Genomic DNA, 25,866 nt, shown 5'->3' with positions numbered 1-25,866 from the left:
GAGTTTCTCAGACACGTTTATACCCGAATGAAGGATTTTTCTGAGTAAGAAACATTCTCTCAACCTCCTGCCCTTCACCGCCCTTCACCACCCTTCCCCGCGGAGCTGGCAGCTCATCCCCGGGCCTGCTAGACTGCCGGGTGGAAGGTGTGGTATTGTGCTGATGCCTTTTGGTTCTTTCCCCAGGTGGCACGACTTTTTGAGGGCACTTCACAAAACACAGCCCAACTGTCTGGACAGGGGAGGACCGCAGTCAGCAGACGCTCGGACGCCCCGCCCACTTCGCCGTCCCCGCCCCGCCCCGTCCCCGCCCCAGCTTCTTCCCCTGCCCCGAACTACCGGCTTGCCGGGTCGCCTACAACCCGCTTCGCCGCCCCGCGGCTTCGCCAATCAGCGGGCTCCTGCGGGGGGAGGTGTCAGAAAAATGGCTGCAGCCTGGCGGAGCGTGAAGGTATCTGGGCCCTCGTCCCTGTGGCTTGCCCCCTTACCCTTGCTGGGACCATTGCGGCGTGGAAGTAAGGGGAAGAGATCGGTGCTGGGAGAAATGGTCACTCGTATCTAGGCCTGGTGTTGCGGGGATGGGGCTCGGGAGGTGGAGGTCAACTCTTCACTGCACGTGTATGTAGGGTGACTGGATGGACTATCTGGGGATGAGAAACCTAGAGGTTCCATCAGTAAGGAGAGGAGGCACAGCTGAATCACTCCGCAGGGGTGAGCCGGAGCCTCCCTTGCAGAAACCTGGAGACTCCCTTGCAGAAACCTGGAGAACAGGCAGATGGAAGGGTCTGCACGGGGTAGCTGTTGACAGTGCGTTCTTTACAGGGCCTAGTCGCCGTAATAACCGGAGGCGCCTCGGGCTTAGGTCTGGCCACCGCAAAGCGACTGGTGGAGAAGGGGGCCAGTGTTCTTCTTCTTGACCTGCCCAGCTCGGATGGGGAGGTCCAGGCCAAGAAGTTAGGGAAGTGCTGTGCCTTCGCCCCAGCTGACGTAAGTGGGGTCACTTCACCATTCCTGAGGACACCAGTCTGGGAATCCATGGGGCTTCCCCCCTCCCAGATGGTGCCGTGTATGTGAGCGGTGGACCTATCTCCTTTTTTGTTCCCAACAGTAGGGATGGGGATTGGACATAGCCGAATCTCCTGGAAAGGGTATGCATAGTTGGAAAATTCCTACAGTGCCCTGTAATTTCATATTCACACAGTTGAAAAACTTCATGAAACAAACTACAGACAGTAAAGCTTGATGCAATCATCTTAGCAAGAAGGGGTACAAAAAAGCTAGTCTACCTTCATATCACTAATTCTCAAAACAGTGCTGTGATCCACAGCAATTGAGAATCTCCACTGGCATGTGAATGTGTCAAAAGAGGGCCTAGAATTGAAAAATATTTTGCAACACTGCTCTGGAGTCCCTAACGTTTTCAGCTTTATCCCACTCTGGAGTTTTCTCCCGGCCTCTTGCGTAGGTAATTCTGCCCTTCCCGCTCACAGATTTCGTGGTGAGTGTGTGTGCTGGGTGAAGAATACCTCCTCTACCTCTCCCTCTAAAGGTGACTTCCGAGAAGGACGTGCAGGCAGCCCTGACTCAAGCAAGAGAAAAGTTTGGCCGTGTGGACGTGGCAGTCAATTGTGCAGGAATTGCCGTAGCCTTGAGGACATACAACTTAAAGAAGAACCAGGCCCATACCTTGGAGGACTTCCAACGAATTCTCAATGTAAGGCCTTGGAGGTTCTCCAAGGGTAGGAATAAGAGGTGTCTGGTGGTGGGTGCCCCCAAAACTTTTAGGGGACAACAGGCTGCCTCTGCCTCAGGTCCTAACCATCTCTCTACTGGTCCTCCAGGTGAATCTCTTAGGTACCTTCAATGTGATCCGCCTTGTGGCTGGTGAGATGGGCCAGAATGAACCAGATCAGGGAGGCCAACGTGGGGTCATCATCAATACTGCCAGTGTGGCTGCTTTTGAGGGCCAGGTGTGTGAGCAGGGCCAAGGCTTATGCCTCCTCAGTGACTTACTGGGGCCCTCCTACCTACGACCTCCACTCTTTCTCCAGGTTGGACAAGCTGCATATTCTGCTTCCAAGGGGGGCATAGTGGGCATGACATTGCCCATCGCTCGGGACCTGGCTCCCATGGGCATCCGGGTGATAACCATTGCTCCAGGTACACATAGCCTGTCCCTGCCATACCTGGGTTTGGGTGGGATCTATGGGCAACGAAGAGGGGAAAGTATCCACCACCTACGCAGCAATATCCTTACATCTGAGCATAGAAACTCGAGAAGGGCTAAGGTGAGGGGGGACCAGGGAAACCTGAAAGCCAGGGCTGGCCTCTGACTCTGGCTCTTTTGTCTAGGCCTCTTTGACACCCCACTCATGAACTCCCTCCCAGAGAAAGTACGCAACTTCCTGGGCAGCCAGGTGCCCTTCCCCAGGCGACTGGGCGACCCTGCTGAGTATGGTCATCTGGTACAGTCCATTATTGAGAATCCATTCATCAATGGAGAGGTCATCCGGCTAGATGGGGCCATCCGCCTGCAGCCTTGAAGAGAGAGGGCAGAGAAAACATTCCTCCAGCCTTCTTCCCCCCCCACCTCCCGCATACTGTGCTACAGTTTGGGAGGAAGCTAGTGGCCACTTTGTAACTGCCCACTAGTTATCCTCTGTGCCTAATAAAGTATCATTTACAGGAAGTGGGCAGTGCTGTGTGCTGGGAGAACTGACAGGGAAGAAAGGTGAATGGGTGAAGACTGACAGGTCAGATGCACAGATCCCAGAGGTGGCCAGGAAAAGCAGTACCTCACACCTTTGTGTCCTATTACAACACATGACCTTGATTTTAGTGAACAACTTTATTACCTAGGCTCAAAGGTGGGTGTACTGGCTCAGCTGTCTCTGGGGAATGGATTGTGGTCAGGGGTCTGTAACATTTTCTTAGACTCCTAGCTTCTGTGAGTTTGATGGGGGTGGAGCGGGGAAGAGACAACCATCTTGAGCTCAGCGACTGCTGGTGTTGAACTGTAGGTAATAGGCCATAGGTTGATTGGTGTAGATGATTGAATTCAGGTAATTCTGCCTGTGAAAGAAGTCCAGAAGTTTAACTGGTGGGTTTTCCCTCTCTCCTTGGCCCTCACCATTCCTCCCTACCCGTTCGCAGTTATTCCTGCTGGCCACCCCCAGAACTCACTGGGCTCTTTGCTCCTGAGCCAGCTGCTGGTTGAAGGAACCCAGTCCCCTCTGGAACTCAGCACATAGTTCCTTCTCCTTCTCTTCTAGTTCCAAGGCTGCTTGGGCCAGGTTAATGGCCTGGCTTTCCCATTTGGCTTCCAGTGTTTTTCGGGCCTGGCGCTGGGCCTCCTTTTCACGATGTTGGGCCTCCAGGGATTTCTTGATGGTAGTTCGAGGCTCTGGAGTCATGCCCTTCCAGGAATGGGGCAGGACCTGGGAGGGAGCCTCAGCGTGGTGGGTGATGGGTTTCTCAGTCAGGAGGCTGCTGTTGACGTGGTGCTGGATATCCTTGAGGTTGGCGACCTGTTCTCGCTGATGCTCTTGGCGCTTTCGCTCGGCCTGCGCAGCTGCCTGGTGGGATTCCCCGAATGTGAGCATTTGGGTGCCCAACCTCAGGGAACTCTTAGTCGCAGGGGAGGGGCAGACATGGCCCTACTGTCCTCCATCTCATGGACAGAAGGGAGATACTACATGGCCCTTGGATGACCTAAGCTGGGGAAAGGGTGGAATAGACAGAACTTCCCTGCCTCTGGAAGCCTTTAGATTGAGCAGCTGGGGAAGGGAGGGTACTGTTCTATTCTCAAGTCATCCTCAGTCTAAAGGTGGGGAATGGTACCTTCTACCCTAAGAGGGCTGTTGAGTAAATGAGGAAGTCATCGGGTAGATGAGAGGCTGGTGTTGATTTGAGAATTGTGAGGGGAAAGATGTGGCTGAGGTTCCCAGGACTTTGTTCAGGGGGTTAGGGGGAGCCCAGAGTACTGGATGACTCAGGCCTACCTGGACTCTGTTGGCGTTGGCCATGGCACACCTAATGGCTTTGCAGCAGGACTCCTCCAGTCTGGCCTGCTGGGCGGCCTGCATGTCCATGGCGAGGCGCAGCTTGTCTCTGAGCTCATCTGCACAAGAGAAATGGAGCCAGGGCACTGTATTGGCCTGCTCCATTCCTGGTTCACTAATGCAGCCGTGTGTCCGAGTATTGTTGGAGTGTGTGTATGTACGTGTCAGAGTGGGGGTAGTACCCTAATGTAGGGATGCGGAAAGAGTTACTCTGTAGGGGTAAGGCTAGAAAGTGGCGGTAACCAGGACTTCTCAGGGGCCCGACCGAAAGATGCCTCTAGTGGACCTGGATCCCAATGCCAGCTGTTGCTTCTGAGCTGCATGACATTAGGGAAATAATTCCGTCTCTCTGAGCCTCAGTCTAAGAGCCATGTGTTGGATTCTGAGGACACCACAGAATTAGATCCTTTTCTCAGAGACTCTCTGTCTAGTGGGGGGGATGGGTCAAACGTAGATCATCATACTACAGTGTGGTAAGGTCAGTGATACAGGGCATTATGAGAGCTTTAGATGGTGAAAGTAGGCTTCCAGGAGGAGGTGATCCTTGAAGTGCATGTTGCATATGGGCAGAAAGAGCAAAAAGTATTAGTATTCTAGGCCACAGGCATAACATGAGCATAGGAACTGACACTGAATCAAGCCATACCAGTTTTGCTGTTTCTAGAACATGCCAGACACTCCTCCTACCTCATGGATATGCAATAGATGTTACTCCTGGCTCAGCTTTCTTGTTTCCCTCAGGTCTTTGCTCAATGTTACTGCTTCAGTAAGGCCTTCCCTTTCTCTCCTATTTAAAATTGCAGCCTGCCTGCCTCCAACATTTATCTCTCCTGATTTTTCTCTCTAACATATGTTACATGTAAAATCATTTTGACTATTCCCTGTCTCTCTCCTCACTAGAAGGTGACCTTTGTGAGGGCAGGGTTTTTGTCTCTCTTACTCACTACCAAGTGCTAGCACCTAGATCAGAGCCTGGCACATAGTTGGCGCTCAGTGAATTCACTTGACAAATATTTATTGAGCACCTACTATGGCACAGAAAATGCACGTGGCTAGAGAGTTTTTCAGGGGCCAGACTAAGGGCCGGAGACTTCACCAGAGGGTGGTGGGGAACGTGGGAGGATTTTAACCAAGGAGGTGAACCGGTTAGATCTGCATTTCAGGAAGCTCCTGGTGGGAGACAGTAGAGATAGGGAACCCATCTTGGAGGCGAGGCAGCAGGCCACTTGGGAGGATTCAAACTAGACGAGTGCTGGGGAGGCTGGAGGGGAAATATGGGAGGTTACATCACTAGTACTTGGATGAGGGCGAGAAGACTCAGGTGCTTCTCAGGGTGCTGGCTTAGACGACTGGGTACACGGTGTGGCCACCACCACAAGTAGAAGATAGAGAATGAAGAGCAGGGTAAGGGGCGCCGAGGAACTCTGTTTAGGAAGCTGAGTTGGAGATGGTAGGCAGGCATCTGGCTATGTGATTCTGCAGGTAGAGAGTCAGGACAGAAGTGACGACACGGCAGCTGAAACCAGGACGAGGGCAGAGGACATCTGGGCTCAGTATGCAGGGCAGGGAGAGCAGCGTGTTAGGGACAGAGTCTCAAGAAAGAAAGAGTAGAAAGAAGAGAAACTCACGGAAGGCAGACAGAGAAGGATGGTCAGAGAGCTGGGAGCAGAGTGTGCTGTCACTGAAGCCGAGGAAGTGAGAGGTTCAAGAAGGAAGATATAACTAGGGTCAAGTGTAGCAAGAAAGATCTAGTCAAGGAGAAAAGAGTAAACAGAGCCACTTGGGCCTGATAACACCAGGGGCCTTGGTGATTTTTTTTAAGAGTAGTGGCGGTGAGGTTGTGTGGGGAGAGGAGCTCTGAGAGGCTTGAGGTGTGACTGGGAAATGAAGAGACAAGTGGAAGCAGAGTGTTTTAAAAGGTATGGTTGTAAGAAAAAAAAAAAAGGTATGCTCGTAAAGGCAGACAGCTAGCTTCACAGATTCTAGGGGAATCACCAGGTGGAGGGAGGCTTTTGTTTCTTTAAGTGGTCTAGACTTAAGCTTGTTTACAGCCTGCCTGGAAGGGGAGGTGCTAGAACACAGGGAAGCAGGTATGTTGGGGAGCACAGCCTGGGGGGTGGGGCGGGGACAGTGGGGTCTGGAGCACAGGCTAAAGGCTTGGCTTTGAAGAGGCACTGTGGCTCGGACTTCAGAGACTGGAGGGCTGGGGATAGGGGGAAGAGAAAATAGGGGGGTACTGTTTCATTTCACTCTTCACAGCAACCAGAAGCGGAAAGGAGCAGCCCCATTTTTCAGATGGGGACACAGAGGTCAGAGTAAAAAGGTGACGTAAAAAGACCCAAAGTCACACAGGTGGCAGGCAGCAGGTTGCGATTTGAATCCAAGTCTCTGGAAGAATCAGCCCATGCTCCCTCCGTCCCACCCCACGACCCCTCCCCTCAGCACGGTGTTGTGTCTGTGCCCAGCTCCGTTTTCTCACATGCCTGCCTGCTGCTCTGACAGAAATCACCCACTGCTCCTAATTTCCAAACTGATACATGGGTCTCCCTTCCTATCTGAACTGCTTCCGGTGATTTGACATTATTGACAACTCCCTCTCTGAAGTTCCTCTCTTGACCTCTGAGGTGCAGCTTTCTCATGGAGACTGAGAGAAGGCTAGTACGGCGTAGTGGTCAAGGCACAGGCTCTGCGGCCAGCCTCCCTGCATTCACTTCCCGTTCCCATCACCCACTAGCTATGTGGTTCTGACCCAGTTAGTAAGTATCTATGTTCTTCAGTTTCCTCTGCTGACAGTGGGGATAATGCCAGTACTTGTACCACAGGGCTGTTGTGATGATTCAATGAGTTACATACATGGTAAAAAGCTGAGCACAATATCTGGTGCACAGAAAATGCTCGAAAAGGTTTGCATTCTAAAATTGGTTCCTCACAGCTGACCTGTGCCACCCCCCTACCCTGGCTCCCTTTCCCTGTAAGAATTTACCACTTCCGTGTTGGTGTTCCTTCCGTGTTCTGTGTGCACATCTGTCACAGTCCCTGTCAGAGAACCTAACAGCATTAAAGCACAAATACCTGCTGACGCATGACATCTGCACGTATCTTTTCCTCTTCCTCTAAACTGATTTTCTGGAAGGCATAGTATTATGCCTTAGTATTATTATTGTTGTTATTACTTTATGCATTTTTTCCTACCTCCCTGATCCCTTCTCAGTCTTTATTATAGGCTCCCTTTCCTCTACTCATTCCATCTACTATGTACCAGGCCCTGTAGAAGTCACTGGGGTTGTAGTGGCTAATAAGACAGCTTTGGCCCTGGCTGGTGTGGCCCAGTGGATTAAGTGCCGGCCTGTGAATCAAAGGGTCACTGGTTCAATTCTCAGTCTAGAGCACATGCCTGAGTTGCAGGCCAGGTCCCCAGTAGGGGGTATGCGAGAGGCAACCACACATTGATGTTTCTCTCCCTCTATTTTTCTTTCCCTTCCCCCTTCTAAAAAATAAAATAAAATCTTTTTTAAAAAAGACAGCTTTGGTGTTTGTTCTTACAGAGTGCACCATTTGCTCACCCTTTTCCTAGGCTCCGGGCTTAGCATTCTACTCATCTGCACACACACGCCCCCCTCCCGCCTTGGCCCCAGATCTCTCCCTGCAGCCCAGACCGGCCCTGGAACTTCAGGATCATGCAGCTACATTGCTGTTTGTCAGCCACCACCTCTTGGCTGCAGAAGTCTGCCTTATCTCCCTACCTCTAGTCTAACAGCCTCTAATCCAATCTCTACAGTGGCTGACAGAATTATCTGTCAAAACCACAAACCATGTGACTCCAATGCTCCAAACCCTCCTGTGGCTCCTAGTAAAAGCTGAAGCCCTCATCATGGCCCAGAAGGCCTACCCGATCTGCCCCTATCACCTCCCTGACCTCACTTCCTACCACTCTTCCCCTCACTCGCTCGACTGCAGCTACTCTGGCGTCATCGCTCTTCCCAGACAGTCTAGACATCCTCTCTCCTGCCTCAGGGCCTTTTTCACTAGCTGTTTCCTCTACCTGGACACCTCTTCCCTCAGACGTTGTGCTGCTCACTCTCTGATCTTTAGATCTGTTTTCAAATGTTATCTCAAGTGAGGTGTTCCTTATTTAAAATTGCAACTGTGCACCCTCTCCAAAAGTCCCCATTACCTTCCTGTGTGTTATTTTTCTCCCTAGCAAAGGGCTTCACCACCTTATGTATTTCACTCTTTTATTGTGTTTATTATCTCTCTGTCTCCATTAGAGTGTGAACTCCACAGCAGCAAGGATTTCTCTGTTTCGTTCACTATGCCAATCACTAAAGTCCACAGCTTAGTATTTGCAGAGTATTGAAATGGTCTCGTCACTCCTCAGCTTAAAACCCTTAAGTGGTGACCCACTGCCTACACAATAAAGTCACAGTTCCTCACTCTGGTGTAGAAGGTTCTTGCCCATTTTCTCTTCTTCCGAGTCCTCGACCCTGGGCTTCACTAACACTAAAGTGTGCATCTTAAAACTCCCAGACCACTCACTGCCCCGGTGCTCTTCCTCTTGCTTCCCCTCTGCCAAGGAGGGCTTCTTGCCATCCTGGCAAAATAGTATCCAACTTTCTAAAATTGGTTCCTCACAGGTGTCCTGTGCCACCCCCCTACCCTGCCTCCCTTTCCCTGAAAGAATTTACCACTTCCGTGTTGGTGTTCCTTCCGTGTTCTGTGTGCACATCTGGCACAGTCCCTGTCAGAGAACCTAACAGCATTAAAGCACAAATACCTCCTGATGCATGACTGTGTCATGCGTCCTCTTCCTCTAAACTGATTTTCTGGAAGGCATAGTTCTGTGGGCTTCTGGAGGGCAGGGTGCCAGAAGTGGGGTGATTTGAAAGGTGAGCAGTGCTAGTAGATAAACAGTCCTTGCCCTGCCTGGTGTGGCTCAGTGGATTGAGTGCCGGCCTGCGAACCAAAGGGTCTCAGGTTCGATCCCCAGTCAGGGCACTTGCCTGGGTTGCGGGCCAGGGCCCCAGTAGGGGAGGGGAAGAGGCAAGTACACACTGATGTTTCTCTCCCTCTTTCTTCCTCCCTTCCCCTCTCTCTAAAAATAAATAAATAAACTCTTTAAAAAGAAAAGAAATAGTCCCTAAGAGGCTTACTCTAATGGAAGAGAAGTCACAGACAATGTCACGGTAATGTCATAGTGCTGCTAATCATTAAGCACCGACTGAAAACCCTTAATTAAATACTCACTGCCTATGCGATAAGGTCATAATTCCTTAGTTTGGTGTTAAGTTTTCTTATCTTTCAAATCCTCAGCCCTGGGCTGCACTAACACTGGTGTGTGCACACTAACTACCAGACCATGCGAAGCCCCGGTGCTACAGACTGGGCTTCACATACAGAATCTCATTTCATTCTCATGAGCTCTATGTAGTATGATTCTTCCCATTTTAAAGATGAGGTAAATGAAGCCCAGAGAGGAGAATTCATTCGCCCAAACCAGCTAGTGAGTAGCAGAGCTATTAGGTCTTTCACATGTAATGGCATTGGAAACCAATGGCTACACTGTCCTTACTGAAGGAAGGCGGGGAAGTTTGGGCTCTGATCAGTCTTTTCAGCAGCAGCCCTATGGGTAGTCGGACCTCCCTCCACAGTTCTGGGCTCCTAGCTGCTGTGCCTGACTCAGGACAAATCGGTACCAGGCGTCAGGTCTCAGCCTGCAAGGTGCAGCTCCTTACCTGCACTGATTTCTTCAGCCCTGGCTTGCTGTTGCTCCTTCACCTGCCTCCCCAGGCTGTGCCTGAACTCCTGCTGCATTCTCCGGCTCGTGGTCCTGTCCATGTCCTCCCTAGAGAGGCACTGCATGCTGGCCGGGCCACTTTGGGGCTTACTGACACCGAGACAGGTTATATACCCCTTCCATGGTTGGTCAGGATCCCAAAGGCCAAATTCATGCCTCTTCTTGAACTGCTGCTCCTGTCCTGGAAACTCCTGGACGTTTTGGGGCAGCCAACGTTTTCGTTCTTCCTCTTTCTTCTCTAGCATTTGGGCTACCAGGTCAAAGTGAGAGTGCATTTGGTTGTCACCTGGGAGTGGTGGGCAGGAACTTGGAGAAGGCCCCATGGGAGAGACAGGGCCCACTCAGCTGAGCCTCTGCTCCTAAGGCCCATCTGGTTTGTTCCACCACACACCAGGCCTCAGGCCCCACTCTGAGGCAGAACGGCCCTATGTCAATCCACCCAGTTCTGTGCATTACCCTCCCTTGCAGGCCTGTGGCCTTGGGCTTTTACCGTAAGCTGCCTCCTTGCTCCGCTCTGCTGCCTCCCGAAGCTTCTGCTCTTGCACCTGGCTGTCCAGCGCTCTAAGATCCACCTGATCCCAAAGAAATGTGCTAAATCCTGGTAGAGGCCCAGCAGCAGACCTTAAACTGCTCAGAAATCCTGCTTCAAAATCCTCCTGTAGAGCCCCAGTGTCTAATGCATGGTGTTCCACCATTAGCATGGTCTGTAAGCCCTTCGGTGGTCTAGCTTCTGCCTCATATTCCAACCTCATCTCAGTACCCCCTTCCCTTCTCCCACCCTCAGGGGCGGCGCCCCTCTTCCCCCAGTCTCTTCCCCTAGTCTCTTCCCCTATAGTCCCAATCTCCTTCCCAGGCCCTTCCCACACCTGGGGGTGGGTGCCTCCCCCCTTTCCTTTCCAGCCCCAGGGTGTGCTCAAATCAGGGAGGGGCTATAACAGGCACTGCTATGTTCCTCTTCAGGTGCAAAAGTGAGGTGGTTCTGGGTCCCAAGAAAGTCCTCACTGCACACTCACCCCTATGACTCGGGTCCGCACATCAAAGACTCGGTTTTGTCGCTCTTTTTCTCGATTTCTTCTAGCCTCAATGGCTGCCACCTCCTTGGGATCTGGTGGCAGGTTTAGGTTAAACATCTGGAGAATGGGTGAGGTGGGATGGGCCATCAGTGCTATACCCGGCCCTCATTCCTTTCTGCCCACAGTATCTCACTAGTTAGTGGACTCCCAGTGACTTTACTTCCTGTTACACTTCATGTTAGCGTCTTCCATCTCTGCTAATTCAGGCCTCACCATCTGGTGCCAGGCAGTATCTCCAGGAGCTTCACTGGCCTCCCTTGTTCCAATGTTACCCTATTTCTTTCTCTGCACTGGCTACCAGAGAGATCCTTCTAAAAGTGAATCTCACCATGCCCTCCCCCGCCAGTTTAAAACCTTTAAAAAACTGCTGTAAAGCAAAATGGCTTCCCAGTGTCTACAAGATAAAGGCTAACCTCCATCTGCTAGATTTATAAGGATGTCTCCATGATCTGATCCCTGCTTACCTTTCCAGGCCTCAAACTCATCTGCAATACTCCCCCTTTATTTGCTTTTCCTAACTTTAGGAAATGGCACCACTAGTCCTTCTTTATTTACTTTTATTATTCTGTAGTTAAATGAAAGGCTAGAGGGCTTAATCGCGTCTGTGTTCATTCATATTTTGGGAAGCCCACTTTTGGCATGGGGAGCCAGCCAAAGGCACAGCCAAAAACACTTGTGCAAACATAAATCTTATGTCTCTCACCTGCTTAAAGCCCTTCACTACCTTCCCATCGCACTTGGAGCCAGAGCCAGACTCCTGATGGTGTGCTTTCAGGAGCCGGTCCCTGCACCCCTCTCCGGCTCATGTCCTGCCACTCCCTTGCCACCAGTGCTCCCGGCTCACTGGTGTCAAGTCCTCCATAAAACAACTGCTCCCACCGCAGGGCCTTCTCCTGTTTGCAACGCCATTCCCCAGCTCCCCCTACAGCTAGTTCTCACCTGTTTTGAAAAAACATTTTGTAACTGTAAAATATTAGATACATACAGGAATATATATATACACACACACACATATATATACGTGTTGCTATATGTATATACATCCCTGCGTGTGTGTATATATATATACGTATACATATACTATGTATGCATATACATATATATACACATATACGTATGTATATGTGTATATATATGTATATGCATACATATACAAGAGTATATATATTACTTACATAGAGGTGTGTCCTGATATATACTCCTGTATATATTTATAGACACACACACCTGTATGTAAGTTAGGAAGCATGATAGAGACCCATGTACCAACTGTCCAACTTAGTAGAACACGATCAATACTATTAAGCATCTTGCATCTCTTCTCCCTCATCATTACCCTGAGAGATAACCATTTTCCAAGATGTTACAACTCCCTTACTAATATGCATTAATATACTATGTGTACCATTCCCTGAATACTATCTTAAAATATTTTCTAGTCTTGGAATTTTATAAAATTATCATGCAGTGCCCTGGCTGGTGTAGCTCAGTGGATTGAGTGCAGGTCTGTGAACCAAAGGATCGCGGTCCAATTTCCAGTCAGGGCACATGCCTGGGTTGCAGGCCAGTTCCCAGCAGGGGACTCATGAGAGGCAACCATACATTGATATTTCTCTCCCTCTCTCCTTCCCTTCCTCTCTAAAGATAATTTTTTTTTAAATCTAAAAAAAATTATCATGCAGTATATATTGTTCCACACCTCGCTTTTCTCATTCAGGTTCATTCTATCATTTCACAAATATTTGTGGAGTGCCTCCTGTCAGACACTCTTTTAAGCATTGCGAGACATCAAGGAATAAGTGATAAAAATCTGAGTTCTTGTGGAGGTTATTTTCTAGTGTGGGTGGGCACACAATATAATAAATAGTACATTAAATAGTTTGTAAGATGATGATATAAGTACTAAGGAAAAAAAAGAGAGAGGATAAGGTAAAACGAAAGTGCCAAGGAAATGGGGGGCGTCTCCATTTTAAATATGGAAGTCGGGGGAGACATGACTAAGCAGGTAATAGTTGAGTGAATACTTTAAGGTGAGGGAGTCACCTATGCAGGTATCTAGGACGGCACTCCAGGCAGAGGAAAGAGCAAGTTCAAAGGCTTTAAGATGGACACAAGAAACATGTATTCAAGGGAACAGCAGGAGGCAAGTGTGTGAATGAAGGAGAGGTAGGAGGAAATGTCATTAGAAAGAGAATTTGCAGACCATTGTAAAGGCGGTGGCTTTTACTCAGAGAGAAATGGGCAGCCATTGGAGGGTTTTGAGCACTAGGAGTGATGTTTTGCCTTTGACTTTTAAAGGACAACTCTGATTGCTGTGTTAAGAATAGACTTGGGGTAAGGGAGGCCAGGCTAGAAGCCAGTCAGAAGGCTATAGCAGTTGTCCAGGCAAGAGATGATGGTGACTCACACCAGGTTGGTAATAGCAGCGGTGGTGAGAAGTGGTCAGGTTCTGGATGTATTTTGATGGCAGAGCTGACAAGAATTTCTGGTGGACTGAATGTGCAGTGTGAGAGCAGTACCAAGATAACTTTAGGGTTTGGGCCTATAGAAGGATTATACATGCTATCTCACTGCCCTGAAGGTTAGCCACGTGACCTTGCCCTGCCCTCTCCAGTGTGAGAATTGACATGTGTCATTGCCAAGCAGAACTAAGAGCCATTAGGTGATAACTACTTTTTTCTCTCTTCACTCGCTATTCTGAGGCTGGCAGGGCTCCAGGTAAGGGCCACTCCTTCGGCCGGGATCACTAGGATGATGATGTCAAGCAGAGATGCAGCCAACCCACAGTGGACAAGAAGCAGGAGAAATAAACATGTGTTTTTATAAGCCGCTGAGATTTGGGGGGGAAGTTGTAATCTCAGCATAATTTAGCCTATCCCAACTGACACAAAGGAATTTAAAGCTATAAGGCTGTAAGGCTGTAAGAGACCTCTAAGGGAGTGAGAGTAGATGGTTAAGAATGTCTGTATATATGTATATATGTGTGTATGTATATATCTATCTATATATATATGTGTGTGTATGTATATATCTATCTATATATATATATATAGATAGATATACACACACACACACACACACACACACACGACTCCCAGGGGAGACAGGGAGAGGAAAAACAGCACTGTAGGCTAAGAAGGAATGGCCAGTGAGGTGGGAGAAACACCAGGAGTGTGGTGTCAAAGAAGCCAAGTGAAGAAAGTGATTTTGAGGGGAAAGAGTGGGCAACTGATGATGGGTTAAGAGGAGGACTAAGGACTGATCAATTTAGTAACATGAGCATTGCTGATGACCGTGACAAGAACAGTTTTGGTAGTATTGCAGGTAGAGTTGTCTGAAGTGGGTTCAAGAGAGACCAGGACTCTGTGGCACAAACAACACAGTTTATTTTTTGATTGTAAGAGAAAAACAGGGAGTAACCTCTAGGTTAAAAGAGACATATACACAGGTGGGAAGTTTCCCTAGCATATACCCAGGAGTGGAAGTGCTGAATCCTAGCACTTAAGGAATGTTTAACTTTACAAGATAATGCTAACTTGTTTTTCCAAGGGGATTGTACCAACTTACCCCTTTACTGCAGTGTATAAAAACTCCAGGCACCCCACATCTTCACCAATACTTGGTATTGCAGACTTTTTAATTTTTGCCCATTTGTGAGTATAAAATTATAATTATCAATTTGAATTAGAATTTTCCTTACTGATAATGAGGTTGCACATCTTTTCATGTGTGTTTTGGCTATGTTTGTTTATTTTTCTCTGAAGTGCCCATTCATATCTTTTGTTCATCAAAAAAAATCAGATTGTGCCCTGGCTGGTGTAGCTCAGTGGATTGAACGCGGGCCTGGGAACCAGAGGATCGCGGTTCGATTCCCAGTCAGGGCACATGCCTGGGTTGCAGGCGGGTTCCCTGCAGGCCAACTCCCAGCAGGGGACGCACAAAAGGCAACCATACATTGATGTTTCTCTCCCTCTCTCCTTCCCCTCTAGAGATAAATAAATAAAATATTTTTTTAAAAAAATCAGATTGTTTGCCCTTTTCTTAATTTTAGGAGTTCCTTATGTATTCTACTCACAAATCATTTCTTAGTTTACATGTGGCAGACCTCTTCAATTTGTGGCTGGTCTTTTCACTTGACTATTATTTGACAATAGCTTTTATTATTTAAGAAATCCCCTGAGATCATAAAGATATTCTCCCATATATTCTAAAATTTCTGAAGTCTTGACTTTCTCATTTAAGTTTTTAACCCTTCTGGAATTGCATTTTGTATATGGTACGAGAGGTAGGGACTTAATATGATTTTCCTCCCACAAGCTGCATTTTCTGACAGATTGCTGTCCTTTGGTCATTTTATCCCCTCAGCCTGATGGTGACTGTTTCTTCAAGTTGAACTTCACTTATGACTCCTCTGCTAGGTTCCCTCGACTAAGCCTTTTCACTTTCCTGGACTTAATCCTAAGACTTTAAGACTCTTATGAGCCTCCAGACATCATTTAAAAAATAATTACAGGAATACGATGGCAACCACCAGGCCCTTTCCATGTCAAAGCCTGAGCACCAACCGCAGCCTGCTCATTCTGTCCAACACCACAATATAAGGTCACTGAAGGAGAATATTCTGCAGACGTTTTAAGCTTCTTGAACTGCCAAGGCCACGGCTTTAGTAATGACAGGTAATAAGGTAATAGGGGGATGAAGGGATTGTGAAGAGGGGTATAAAAGATGGGGAACAGAGAGGGGAAAGGGACAGAGAGGGCGTGGGTGCAGAGAAGCAAAGAGGAAGGGGGGCAACAGGGGGGTTGACAAGGGTGGAAGACAGGGAGTAGAGAGAGAATAGGGAGGGGGAGAGCAAGGGGATGGGGTAGCCCTAGGGGGGATGGAGAGGAGGGAATGGCATGGGGGTGAGGCATGAAGAGAGATAGGAATTGGGAAGAAGGGAAGAAGAATAAAGGTTAAAGGTGGAGAACATTGGCTTAGGGATCCTGACTCCCAACGGTTCACACAAAATACCTTTTTCACCAAGGAATCCCAGGCTTGAAGCTCCTAGTTGGGATCTAGGTTAAAGAAGCGAACAAGTAGCTCAGGTCCACCACCGCTCTTGTGCTACAGCGTCAGCTTCTGAACTCTGCTTGGAGGAACAGGAGGGAGGCAGAGGATAGAGGCAGAACCTGTGGCCATAGCTTTCCCCAGCCCACATCACTGTGGCTCCAGAGTACCCTCATCTCCCTTCACACCTCATCCTCCTTCACACCGTATTCCACCTTTAACTTCACCCCACTCCGCCTCCACCCACAGCAAGGTCTGAGCTCACCTAACTCCGAATCACCCCGCCGGCTCCTCCTTCCCATACAGCGCTTCGCTCCCTAGGGTCTATTCCCTATCCTATTCGTGTTTGAACCTTCTAACCCGCTAGGCTAAAGATAGGATCTCCCACCTTCCTCCTGCCCAGGAGGGCATAATCCTGTGACTTCTGCCGCCTCAGCAAGCGTGAGCTCCGATCAGGTCGGTTTCCTGAGATCTCAAAACTACCTCAGTCCTCCGGGAACCGCTACCTTTGCGACTCGCTCGGTAGAGGCGGCGGCCGGTGTTGCCAAGCAACAAGAAAGGAGGGCGGGACCTAACGGTTGTCGTAAGCTCGCGTCCTGGCAACGGGTCAACGAAACTTGCACGCCAGCCGGAAGACCCTCCTCCTGGCACCCTCCTGGGCCGGAAGCAGGAAATCTCGTTTGGCCTGAGTTTATCTCGCGAGATTTGTTATCAGCCCGGCCTGCACTGCGGTGTTTCCCGCGCAGGCTACTCCAGTTACAGTCTTACGGCGCGGCCATTCGTGCAGCCGCTTGCGCCGCCGCCGTCATGGGTTTCCTGAAACTGATTGAGATTGAGAACTTTAAGTCGTATAAAGGTCGACAGATAATCGGACCATTTCAGAGGTTCACCGCCATCATTGGACCCAATGGCTCTGGTGAGATAAACCCCGCTGCCGCACTGGGGACGTCCCGCCCTGGTCCCCTATCCGGCAGCATAGTACAACCCAGCCCCTGGCACCTGAAATGTCGCGAACCCTAACCGGTTCCTTGCCCTTCTTCCTTAGGGGGTTCGGCCGAAACCTACTTTCCTCACTCGGGTGCTCCGACTTGAACCTCTTTCCTAGATGTCAGTTGCCCACGCGCCGCCCCCGGTCTTGCCTGAGTGGTACGCTCCGGGGCTGTACGTTTCCTCTCCCTCTGCCCCCTCCCGCCAAAAGTGGCGGTCCAGAGTCCGCTGCCAGTTGGATCCCCCGCTTTGTGTGAACCCCCCCGGAGATGGGGGGGCCACTGGTAGCCCTCCCAGGGCCTCCAGTCCCAAACGGTACACTTAACCCGTCCCGCTTCACATTGGTACGCTCCACTTTTTTTTTTTTTTTTTACTCTCCTTTAGAGGCGGGCAATTTTGAATATGATACCGAGCGCTCCAGTCTCCAGAGTGCTTGTGGTTTCGACCCTCCATCCCCGAACCTCCATCTCAGAGGTGGAGTTGTCTCTAACACACCCCTGTGCTAGCACTGAAACTGTTAAAAATCAGAGCTGATTCTCGCCAAATTTATCGAATGCTTACTGTCTCATCAGGAGTTTTTCAAGGTGCTGTGGAAACGGCGGAGAATAGAATAAGCCATGCACCCAGGGAGCTTACAATCCAGAGGGGAAAGACGATAATAAAGAAGGAGAAAATAAGATAATTTTCGGCTGTGATAAGTGCTGTGCAGTAAATGAGACAGGTTGATGTGATGGAGTGACTTGGATGGTGTCAGTACTTAACAATAGAAAGAGTAGTCGGTAGTTAACAATACTGTATTGTGTATTTAAACGTTGCTGAGAGTAGATCTTAAAAGGTCTCATCACAAGAAAGAAAATTTTAATTTTGTGAGGCGATGGATGTTAACTAAACTTATTGTGGTTATTATTTTGCAACATATACAAATGTGGAATTATTATACTGTACACCAGAAACTAAGATAATGTTGTGTCAGTTATTTAAATAAAAATGGGGAAAATAAAGAAAGGGTGGTCGTGGGTATGGCCTCTGTGTTATATCTTAACTTCCCATCTCTAGATGATACACCATCTGTTCCATCTAACCCTGTGGAGGGTTTGTTTGGAATCCTACTGTGCTCCTCCACCCTATAGTTGTTTTAGCTAAATCATCTCCTAGCCTAAGGTGGCTGCCTTTGCTGAAGTAGCTTTAACCGAGGGCCTTTTTTGGAGTCTTGACTATGTTTGGCTCTCAGAGCAGACTTTCTCAAGAGTGGCACTATTGATGTTTTCAGCGAGGTAATTCTTTGCTGTGGGGTGGGTCCTGTGCATTGTAGGATGTTTAGTGGCATCCTTGGTTTCTACCCACTAGATGACAGTAGCACCCCCCGCCCCTTAGGTGTGACAGCCAAAAATGTCTCTAGATATTGCTAAATGTCCCCTGGGTGGGGTTGTAAAATCATTCCCCCTCTCAACCTCTTGAGAATCACCGGCCTAGCGGGCTAATGCTTGGGGCTTTACTCCAGTTTCTTAGGATTTTTGTGTGGTGGGAGGAGGCAGGGTGCACCTCTCGGCATTTGGTCCTCTCAACATGGGTAGATTTGTATACCCACCTGTTCCCAAAAATCCCTTGGTCTCACCACTCCACTTACACCCATTCTTCAATGCCCACTTCCACATGGCATTCCTTGATTCACCTCAGTGCATTGCTCTTCTCCTCTGGCACACAGTAGACACTTGGTACATATTAGTGTATATTTTCTCCTGTTTTGTATTCATGTGATATGTTTTTGTATTCTCGTCACTGGTCTATGACTGCTCAGCTCATAATACATGTATTTTAAACATGGTATTTATAGAGAGATGGGGAGGGAGAAATAGAGGGAAACCAGTGTGTGGTTCCCTCTTGCACGCCCCCTACTGGGCATGTACTCTGACTGGGAATGGAACCAGTGAACCTTTGGTTCACAGGCTGTCACTTAACCATTTAGCCACACCAGCTAGGACTCATAATACATATTATAAAAATGTCTATAATAATGAATGGTTGTGAGTAGGAGGGCCTTTGGTTGTGAGATGTTATTCCTGTCCCCAGAGAGCATGGGAGAAGCCTGGAGGTTGCAAATGGGTGTCTGACTCCCGGTCTGTATGTTGTGCTAGTCCTGTTGTGATGAGGGAGACATTGCTGAGTCCGCACCTGTTGTTAGAATAGGACTGCCATTTACTGAGCAACTATTGTGTGTTGAATAGTTTATTTATTAGGACCTTTTACATTGAAATTCTCACAATGCCCCTAGGAGGGAGATCCCATTATCTATGTTTTATATACAAAGAGACAGGCACAAAGAGGTGTGATCACTGTACACACTGATTCTCAGAGGCAGGGTCAGAACCCATGCCTGTCAGAACCCATGCCTGTGCTCCTGCCACTCCAGCAGAGAACTGTGTGCCAAGCATTATTTGAGATAATCCCATGCCTATTGTCTCGTAGAATGTCCCACATTCTGTTTGTCTTAAAGTTTCCTCATGATGTCATTTACTATGTTCCTTTAACCAGAAGGGAGGTCTAAAGACTTGTTTAAATTTAGGTTAAGTATTTTTGGCAAGATACTTCATAGATGCTGCTGTGTCCTTCATATTGTATTACAACAGGAATATGCCTTTTTAAAAAAGATTTTTAGCCCTGGCTGGTGTAGCTCAGTGGATTGAGCGTGGGCTGCAAACCAAAGGGTTGCCAGTTCAATTCCCAGTCAGGGTACGTGCCTGGGTTGCGGGCCAGGTTCCCAGTAGGGGGTGCGTGAGAGGCAACCACACATTGATGTTTCTCTCCCTTTCTTCCTCCTACCCTTTCCCTCTCTCTAAAAATAAATAAATATTTTAATTTATTTATTAAATAAATTTATTTATTTATTTAATTTATTTATTTTAAATAAATAAATTTATTTTTATTTATTTATTTATTTATTTATTTATAAATATTTTAATTTATTTATTAAAGAGAGAAGGGAGGGCAGGAAGAAAGGGAGAGAAACATCAATGTGTGGTTGCCTCTCACGCACCCCCTACTGGGGACCTGGCGTGCAACCCAGGCACGTGCCCTGACTGGGAAGCCAACCAGTGACCCTTTAGTTCACAGACCTGCGCTCAGTCCACTGAGCCACACCAGCCAGGGCAGGAATATGCCTTTTTAAATAAATTGTGGTAAAATACATGAGATAAAATATACTGTTGTCACCACTTTTCAGGGTGCAGTGCAGTAGTGTTAAGTGTATTCACATTACTGTGCAGCTGATTGCCTGAACTTTTTCATTTTACAAAACTGAAACACTATACCACCCATTAAACAACTTTCCTCAGATGCCCCCCTCCCCCCTTTTTTAACTTGATTGATTAAGATCAAACTGTACTGGATTTTGCGTCTTGCTTGTTTTTCCTACTGTGGGCATTTTCTCGTGTCATTAAAGGTTGCAAACAATCTATTCTATAAATGTACTTTTTCCTCGGATAGAGTTCTAGGTTTTGGCTGCTAAAGTAATAATTGCAGAGGGATCATTTTTCTAAGTTTTTGACCCAGGGCTTTGCTTGGGCCCAGTCTTTATGGGGCAGAGCAGTATTTTCTCCTCCCATGAGTCTGAGAACTGAGTGCTTAGGGAACATTTCTGCCCCGCTCAATGTCTCCTTTATTCCTTTTTCTTTTCTCCTTCCCACCTTCTCCTTTTCTTTGTCTCTTCCTCCTTTAGGTAAGTCAAATCTCATGGACGCCATCAGTTTCGTGTTGGGTGAAAAAACCAGCAACCTACGAGTAAAGACCCTGAGGGATCTGATCCATGGAGCTCCTGTGGGCAAGCCAGCTGCCAACCGGGCCTTCGTCAGCATGGTCTACTCTGAGGAGGGTGCCGAGGACCGTACCTTTGCCCGTGTTATTGTTGGTGGGTGAGGCTAGCCGGAAGGCCCTCCTTGAGTCCTGGAAGGTGGTTAGACTAGTTGGCTGAGATGGAAGGGAGACTTGAGTCTTGGCCAACACATGTGTTGTCTTGTAGGGGGTTCCTCTGAGTACAAGATCAACAACAAAGTGGTTCAGCTACATGAGTACAGTGAGGAATTAGAGAAGTTGGGCATTCTCATCAAAGCTCGTAACTTCCTCGTCTTCCAGGTGGGCGTTTTTAACAATTATTGGCTCCCTGCTCTTTGCCCACCCTTGGGCTTGCTCCGTTTCTGATTTCATCTCTGCCCTGAACTAACGTAGTAGTTTCCTCAATGGCTTCCTAACTCCAGTCTGGTGCTTCTAGTCTCCAGATCAGCATCAACCGGGGACATGGTACAAATGCACATTTTCAGGCTCCATCCTAGACCTACAGACTCAGAGACTATGGGGTACAGCCCCGCGATGTGTATTTTACCAACTTCCCCGGGTTGTGGTTATACATGCTAATGTTTGAAGACTCCTGTCATTCAGGAAACACCATCCTTTGGTTCCTGCCTACCTCACTAGCCTCATCTGCCAATACTCTTACCTGCCAACCCTGCATTCCAGCCTAATTAAACCATTTACAGTTCCCCAGATTCACCTCCTTTCTTTGGCCTGTAGGCCTGTGCACATTAATTTTTTTTTTTCTGCATGGAAATAACCTCATCTCTTACTTTCTTGGTTAGATCTTCCCCATCTTCCAAATTCAGCTTAGATGCCACCTTCGGGAGCCTTTCCATGTAGACATTCCTACCAGACTCCTACCTCTAAGCATCACTTAGTCCTTTTCTGTGTGACTTCTTGTCACTGCATATAATAATACATGGTGTTGGCTTTGCTTCTGTCTCTCCTGCTTGCCATGCACCTCAGAGACCGGGAACGTGTCCTCAGAGCCCAACGTGACACGTAGCACCCAGTTGGTGGGAGTAGGTAGGAGGAACTGGGCTGGCAGGGCTCTAAGTGGGGAGAATGTTTTGACCTTTACTAGGGTGCTGTGGAATCTATTGCCATGAAGAACCCCAAAGAAAGGACAGCTCTGTTTGAAGAGATTAGTCGCTCTGGAGAGCTGGCCCAGGAGTATGACAAGCGAAAGAAGGAAATGGTGAAAGCTGAAGAGGACACACAATTTAATTACCATCGTAAGAAAAATATTGCAGCTGAACGCAAGGAGGCCAAACAAGAGAAAGAAGAGGTAGGTGGCCAGGCTACCTCTGGGCCCTGAGAGGCCAGGCTGGGGAGCCAGGGCCTTACTGATGCACTCCCTGCCTCCATACCCCTATTTAAATAGGCTGACCGCTACCAGCGCCTGAAGGATGAGGTGGTCCGAGCTCAGGTACAGCTGCAGCTCTTTAAGCTTTATCACAATGAAGTGGAAATCGAGAAGCTCAATAAGGAACTGGCCTCTAAGAACAAGGAGATAGAAAAGGACAAGAAGCGTATGGACAAGGTAGAGGATGAGCTGAAGGAGAAGAAGAAGGAGCTGGGCAAAATGATGCGGGAGCAGCAGCAGATTGAGAAGGAGATCAAGTAAGAGGCAGGCCTGGGCCTGCAATTTTGGGGAAACCAAGAGGCTGTGCTGTTTCCTAGGGCTTCTCTGAGCCTGGAGTCCAGCACCCGTACTAGTTTCTCTGTTTTCCCCTTGACTTGCATTTCAGACGAATAGAGCATCTAATATTTAAGTACTCAGACTCTGGGTAGATACATACTCGGAAGAGGGAGAACTTGAAAGGGGCGGTGACTTGACAAACGAGAGGAAGCAGTGAGAATCCCAGGCACTGGAGTGGTTGGGAATGCCTTCTTAGAAGAGCAAAACTGGAGCTAGAAGTTTAAGGGACGGGGATTTTAAACGGTTAGGTTAGATGGGAGACAGTTAAGTGAACATGGGGTATTCTTGGAGTTGTTACTGAGGGTTCTGGCCTGGCTGATTGAGGCCAAGGGGGTAGCTTTCCCTTGCAGAGTGCCTGGAATGTGGGGCTGAAGGTTCCAGGGAGCAGTTAGGTTGCCCCTTCTTTGAGGATCTGTGGGCCATTAGGTCCTTATTCTTCCAGGCAGTTCTGTGAGTCTGGCGGTGGTGGGGCTCGGGCCCCCTTTTCTTTGGGTTAAAAAGCCTAAGCACGCTCCTTTATCCAACAGTGCTAACTGGTTTCCCCCTTTCCTCTGGCAAAAGAGAAAAGGATTCAGAATTGAACCAGAAGCGACCTCAGTACATCAAAGCCAAGGAGAATACTTCCCACAAAATCAAGAAGCTGGAGGCAGCCAAGAAGTCCCTACAGAATGCTCAGAAGCATTACAAGAAACGTAAAGGTGACATGGATGAACTGGAAAAGGAGATGCTCTCGGTGGAGAAAGCCCGGCAGGAGTTTGAGGAACGGATGGAAGAGGAGAGTCAGAGTCAGGGCAGAGACTTGACCTTGGAGGAGAATCAGGTAAGTTCTAGGAGGGTTGTGGGCGTGGACGGAGATTGCTGGGTTGACGAGGGCGGACTGGTCACCTGTGTCCTCCTTCCCTGTCTTTAACACAGGTGAAGAAATACCACCGGTTGAAAGAAGAAGCTAGCAAGAGAGCGGCCACCCTGGCCCAGGAGCTGGAGAAGTTCAATCGAGACCAGAAAGCTGACCAGGACCGGCTGGATCTGGAAGAGCGGAAGAAAGTAGAGACAGAGGTGGGCATGCATTATAGGATTGGGGGTGATGGTCCAGAGAAAAGGCAGTAATGGTAGTCTTTTTTTTGTTTTAATTATTGTTCAAGTATAGTTGTCGAGGAAGTAATGACCGTCTTAACTGTAATGATAGTAGCCAACACGAGCAGGCACTTATTGTGTGGTAGGCACTGTACTTAACATGTATTCACTCATTTACTTTCTCTTTTTCCAAATGTGGAAACTGCCCCAAGGCCACCTCATTATTCAGTAGCAGAACCAGGATATGGACCTGTGCAGTCTAGCTCTAGAGCCCAAACACTTTTTTTTTTTAAAGGTTTTTATGTATTTATTTTTAGAGACAGGGGAAGGGAAGGAGAGAGGGAGAGAAACATCAATGTGCGGTTGCCTCGTGCGTGCCCTCCCACCAGGGACCTGACCTGCAACCCAGGCATGTGCCCTGACCGGGAATCAAACTGTTGACCCTTTGGTTCGCAGGCCAGCACCCAATGCAGTGAGCCACAGCAGCCAGGGCTAAAGCCCACACTCTTATCAAGTGTACTTCACTTACTGCCTTCCTACTAACAATTGTAGTAAAACTGTAACAATAATAGAAAATTGTTATACTACCCCAGGAGCTTACAGTGTTCCAGGTATTCTGCTAAGCACTTCTTTTGGTGGTAAGCATTAATATTAATAGCTACCCTATATTAAACACTTTCTATGTATTTCTGAAGTATAAGATACCTACATTTTAGAGATGAAGGGCCCAGAAAGCTTTACTTGGCCTTGGTTTGAGCCTCCCTGAGTGGTGAGGAAGATAGGCCAGGCTGTGTAGAACACTGTGAGAGTTTCTCCTTGGGCCCAGGGAGGCCCCATCAGTCAGTACAGCCACTCCGAGCACTTGTCTGCGTGTCTGCTTTTTAGTAGGCCTCCTGCAATAGTGACAGATTGTTCTGGACTCTTGGGCTCTTGGATAAGTAAGCCTGGGCCCCATGGTCTTGGAGTTCACTTGCGCTCAGCCCCTGGTGATGGAGTATATTGGTTTCTCTCCCAGGCCAAGATCAAGCAAAAGCTGCGAGAGATTGAAGAGAATCAGAAGCGGATTGAGAAACTGGAGGAGTACATCACAACTAGCAAGTATGTGTCTCTGCAGCCTTCCCTCTTACTTCCAGGCCTGTTCTTGTGAACCTACCTATCCCGACCCTCCCCAGGCAGGACCCCCAGAGGCTCCCTCAGCCCAGAGTATTTTCCGAGCAGCCAGGGTAACCCCTGTGTACCCTTACCTTGGTAGGCAGTCTCTAGAGGAGCAGAAGAAGCTAGAGGGGGAGCTGACAGAGGAGGTGGAGATGGCCAAGCGGCGTATTGATGAGATCAATAAGGAGCTGAACCAGGTGATGGAGCAGCTGGGGGATGCCCGGATTGACCGCCAGGAGAGCAGCCGCCAGCAGCGCAAGGCAGAGATTATGGAAAGCATCAAACGCCTGTATCCTGGCTCTGTGGTAAGAGTGCAGAGAGAACTCATTTCCTGAGCACTTATTTTCACTCGGACTCAGGTCGTTTCCCCAGCAGCCCTGTGAGGACAGGATCGCCAGTTCTCTTTTTACAGCTAGGGAAACTGAGACTCAGAGAAGTTAAGTGACTTGCCCAAAAGGGCACAGCTTATGAGTGAAAGAACTGCATTTCACACCCAAGTTGTTCTGACTGTTAAAGAACCTCATGTTCTGTTTATCACACCAGCTATATCATCCTGAAGGTTTCCTCTTGCTTTGGCCACTCTCCTGTGGGAGGAGGGGGAACTAGAGAGGCCTTCGGAAGGGGGAGGGGCCATGGGGCAGAAGTTAGTCTCTCCGGAAGTAGCTCTGTGCGGGCTTCAATCTGAGCTCCCTTGGCATGTACCAGCTGGATCACTCATCGGGCTTTTATCAGGTTTCTTGGCCTCTTGAACCAAATCCTGAGTTTCCTCCATATTATCCCTCTGTTGCTGTGATCCTGTCCCTGGATTCAGTTTAGTTAGGTTCCATTGCTGATCCCTCCTCTAGACACTGCTGGGACGGGGTTCATATGGGTGAATTAGGCTCAGTGCCTTGAAGATATTTCCCTTTATCTGATAGTTCTTAGGGAACCATGGTTTGTTTGGGTGGGGGGGGGCAGAGAATGGGGGAAATAAACTAGGAAAAGAGATTTCTTTTGCTGGGTGCTTGTGAAAATTTGCTTAAGGTATATAGGGTATCTGGCATGGTGTCGGGTGGTAGTGGTCTGTGGAATGGTAAAACTGAGGATCAGAAAGACAACTTTGGATTCAGACATGACTTCCTTAAA

General features: G+C 48.5%; 3 protein-coding genes across 6 annotated transcripts in view; 2 read left to right on the top strand and 1 right to left on the bottom strand.

Moving 5' to 3' along the window:
* The first annotated feature begins 346 nt into the window (after positions 1-346).
* Positions 347-2,689, top strand: HSD17B10 (hydroxysteroid 17-beta dehydrogenase 10). Its single transcript, XM_037033762.1, has 6 exons — positions 347-451; positions 823-987; positions 1,550-1,714; positions 1,842-1,970; positions 2,052-2,160; positions 2,353-2,689. Exons 1-6 carry the CDS (start codon positions 425-427, stop codon positions 2,541-2,543), a joined length of 786 nt encoding a protein of 261 aa, XP_036889657.1. The 5' UTR covers positions 347-424; the 3' UTR covers positions 2,544-2,689.
* Positions 2,690-2,829: 140 nt separating this feature from the next.
* On the bottom strand, positions 2,830-16,578 carry RIBC1 (RIB43A domain with coiled-coils 1). 3 transcript variants are annotated; one of them, XM_037033759.1, is made up of 8 exons: positions 16,366-16,569; positions 15,942-16,056; positions 10,869-10,985; positions 10,346-10,427; positions 9,794-10,141; positions 4,002-4,120; positions 3,184-3,575; positions 2,830-3,072 (listed from the first exon to the last, which is right to left on the bottom strand). In XM_037033759.1, the coding sequence occupies exons 3-8, from the start codon at positions 10,983-10,985 to the stop codon at positions 2,994-2,996; spliced, it is 1,137 nt and encodes a 378-aa protein (XP_036889654.1). In that variant the 5' UTR covers positions 15,942-16,056; positions 16,366-16,569; the 3' UTR covers positions 2,830-2,993. The 3 variants fall into 3 exon arrangements, with proteins under 3 accessions (XP_036889654.1, XP_036889655.1, XP_036889656.1); XM_037033760.1 differs by having other exon boundaries at positions 9,794-10,105; positions 16,366-16,568; XM_037033761.1 differs by lacking the exons at positions 2,830-3,072; positions 4,002-4,120 and having other exon boundaries at positions 3,378-3,575; positions 16,366-16,578.
* Positions 16,579-16,705: 127 nt separating this feature from the next.
* SMC1A (structural maintenance of chromosomes 1A) overlaps positions 16,706-25,866 on the top strand; it is a 32,425-nt gene continuing 23,264 nt past the window's right edge. Inside the window, exons 1-9 of one of the 2 annotated variants that reach the window (XR_005064695.1) lie at positions 16,706-16,893; positions 20,680-20,868; positions 20,980-21,092; positions 21,895-22,098; positions 22,195-22,433; positions 23,074-23,332; positions 23,428-23,568; positions 24,602-24,684; positions 24,839-25,046. Coding sequence is in view for 1 of the 2 variants with exons in the window: in XM_037033758.1 (XP_036889653.1) it covers positions 16,785-16,893; positions 20,680-20,868; positions 20,980-21,092; positions 21,895-22,098; positions 22,195-22,433; positions 23,074-23,332; positions 23,428-23,568; positions 24,602-24,684; positions 24,839-25,046 (1,545 nt within the window). In the remaining variant the exon portion in view is untranslated. The remainder of the gene's footprint in view (positions 16,894-20,679; positions 20,869-20,979; positions 21,093-21,894; positions 22,099-22,194; positions 22,434-23,073; positions 23,333-23,427; positions 23,569-24,601; positions 24,685-24,838; positions 25,047-25,866) is intronic. The other variant, XM_037033758.1, reaches the window with a different exon arrangement.

This window comes from Sturnira hondurensis, unplaced genomic scaffold (genome assembly GCF_014824575.4).
Source record: "Sturnira hondurensis isolate 20B ecotype Veracruz unplaced genomic scaffold, ASM1482457v3 Scaffold0021781, whole genome shotgun sequence".
Classification (NCBI taxonomy): Eukaryota; Metazoa; Chordata; class Mammalia; order Chiroptera; family Phyllostomidae; genus Sturnira; species Sturnira hondurensis.
This window is presented reverse-complemented; position numbering and strand designations above follow the sequence as displayed.

Coding starts and splice junctions, on each gene's coding strand:
- HSD17B10 (XM_037033762.1), top strand. CDS start 425: ATGGCTGCAGCCTGGCGGAGCGTGAAG. Junction 1,715..1,841: donor ACTTCCAACGAATTCTCAAT/GTAAGGCCTTGG, acceptor CTGGTCCTCCAG/GTGAATCTCTTAGGTACCTT. Junction 1,971..2,051: donor TGGCTGCTTTTGAGGGCCAG/GTGTGTGAGCAG, acceptor CTCTTTCTCCAG/GTTGGACAAGCTGCATATTC.
- RIBC1 (XM_037033759.1), bottom strand. CDS start 10,985: ATGTTTAACCTAAACCTGCCACCAGATCCCAAGGAGGTGGCAGCCATT. Junction 4,121..9,793: donor GGCTGAAGAAATCAGTGCAG/GTAAGGAGCTGC, acceptor TCTCTTGTGCAG/ATGAGCTCAGAGACAAGCTG. Junction 3,073..3,183: donor GCTCAGGAGCAAAGAGCCCA/GTGAGTTCTGGG, acceptor CTTCTTTCACAG/GCAGAATTACCTGAATTCAA.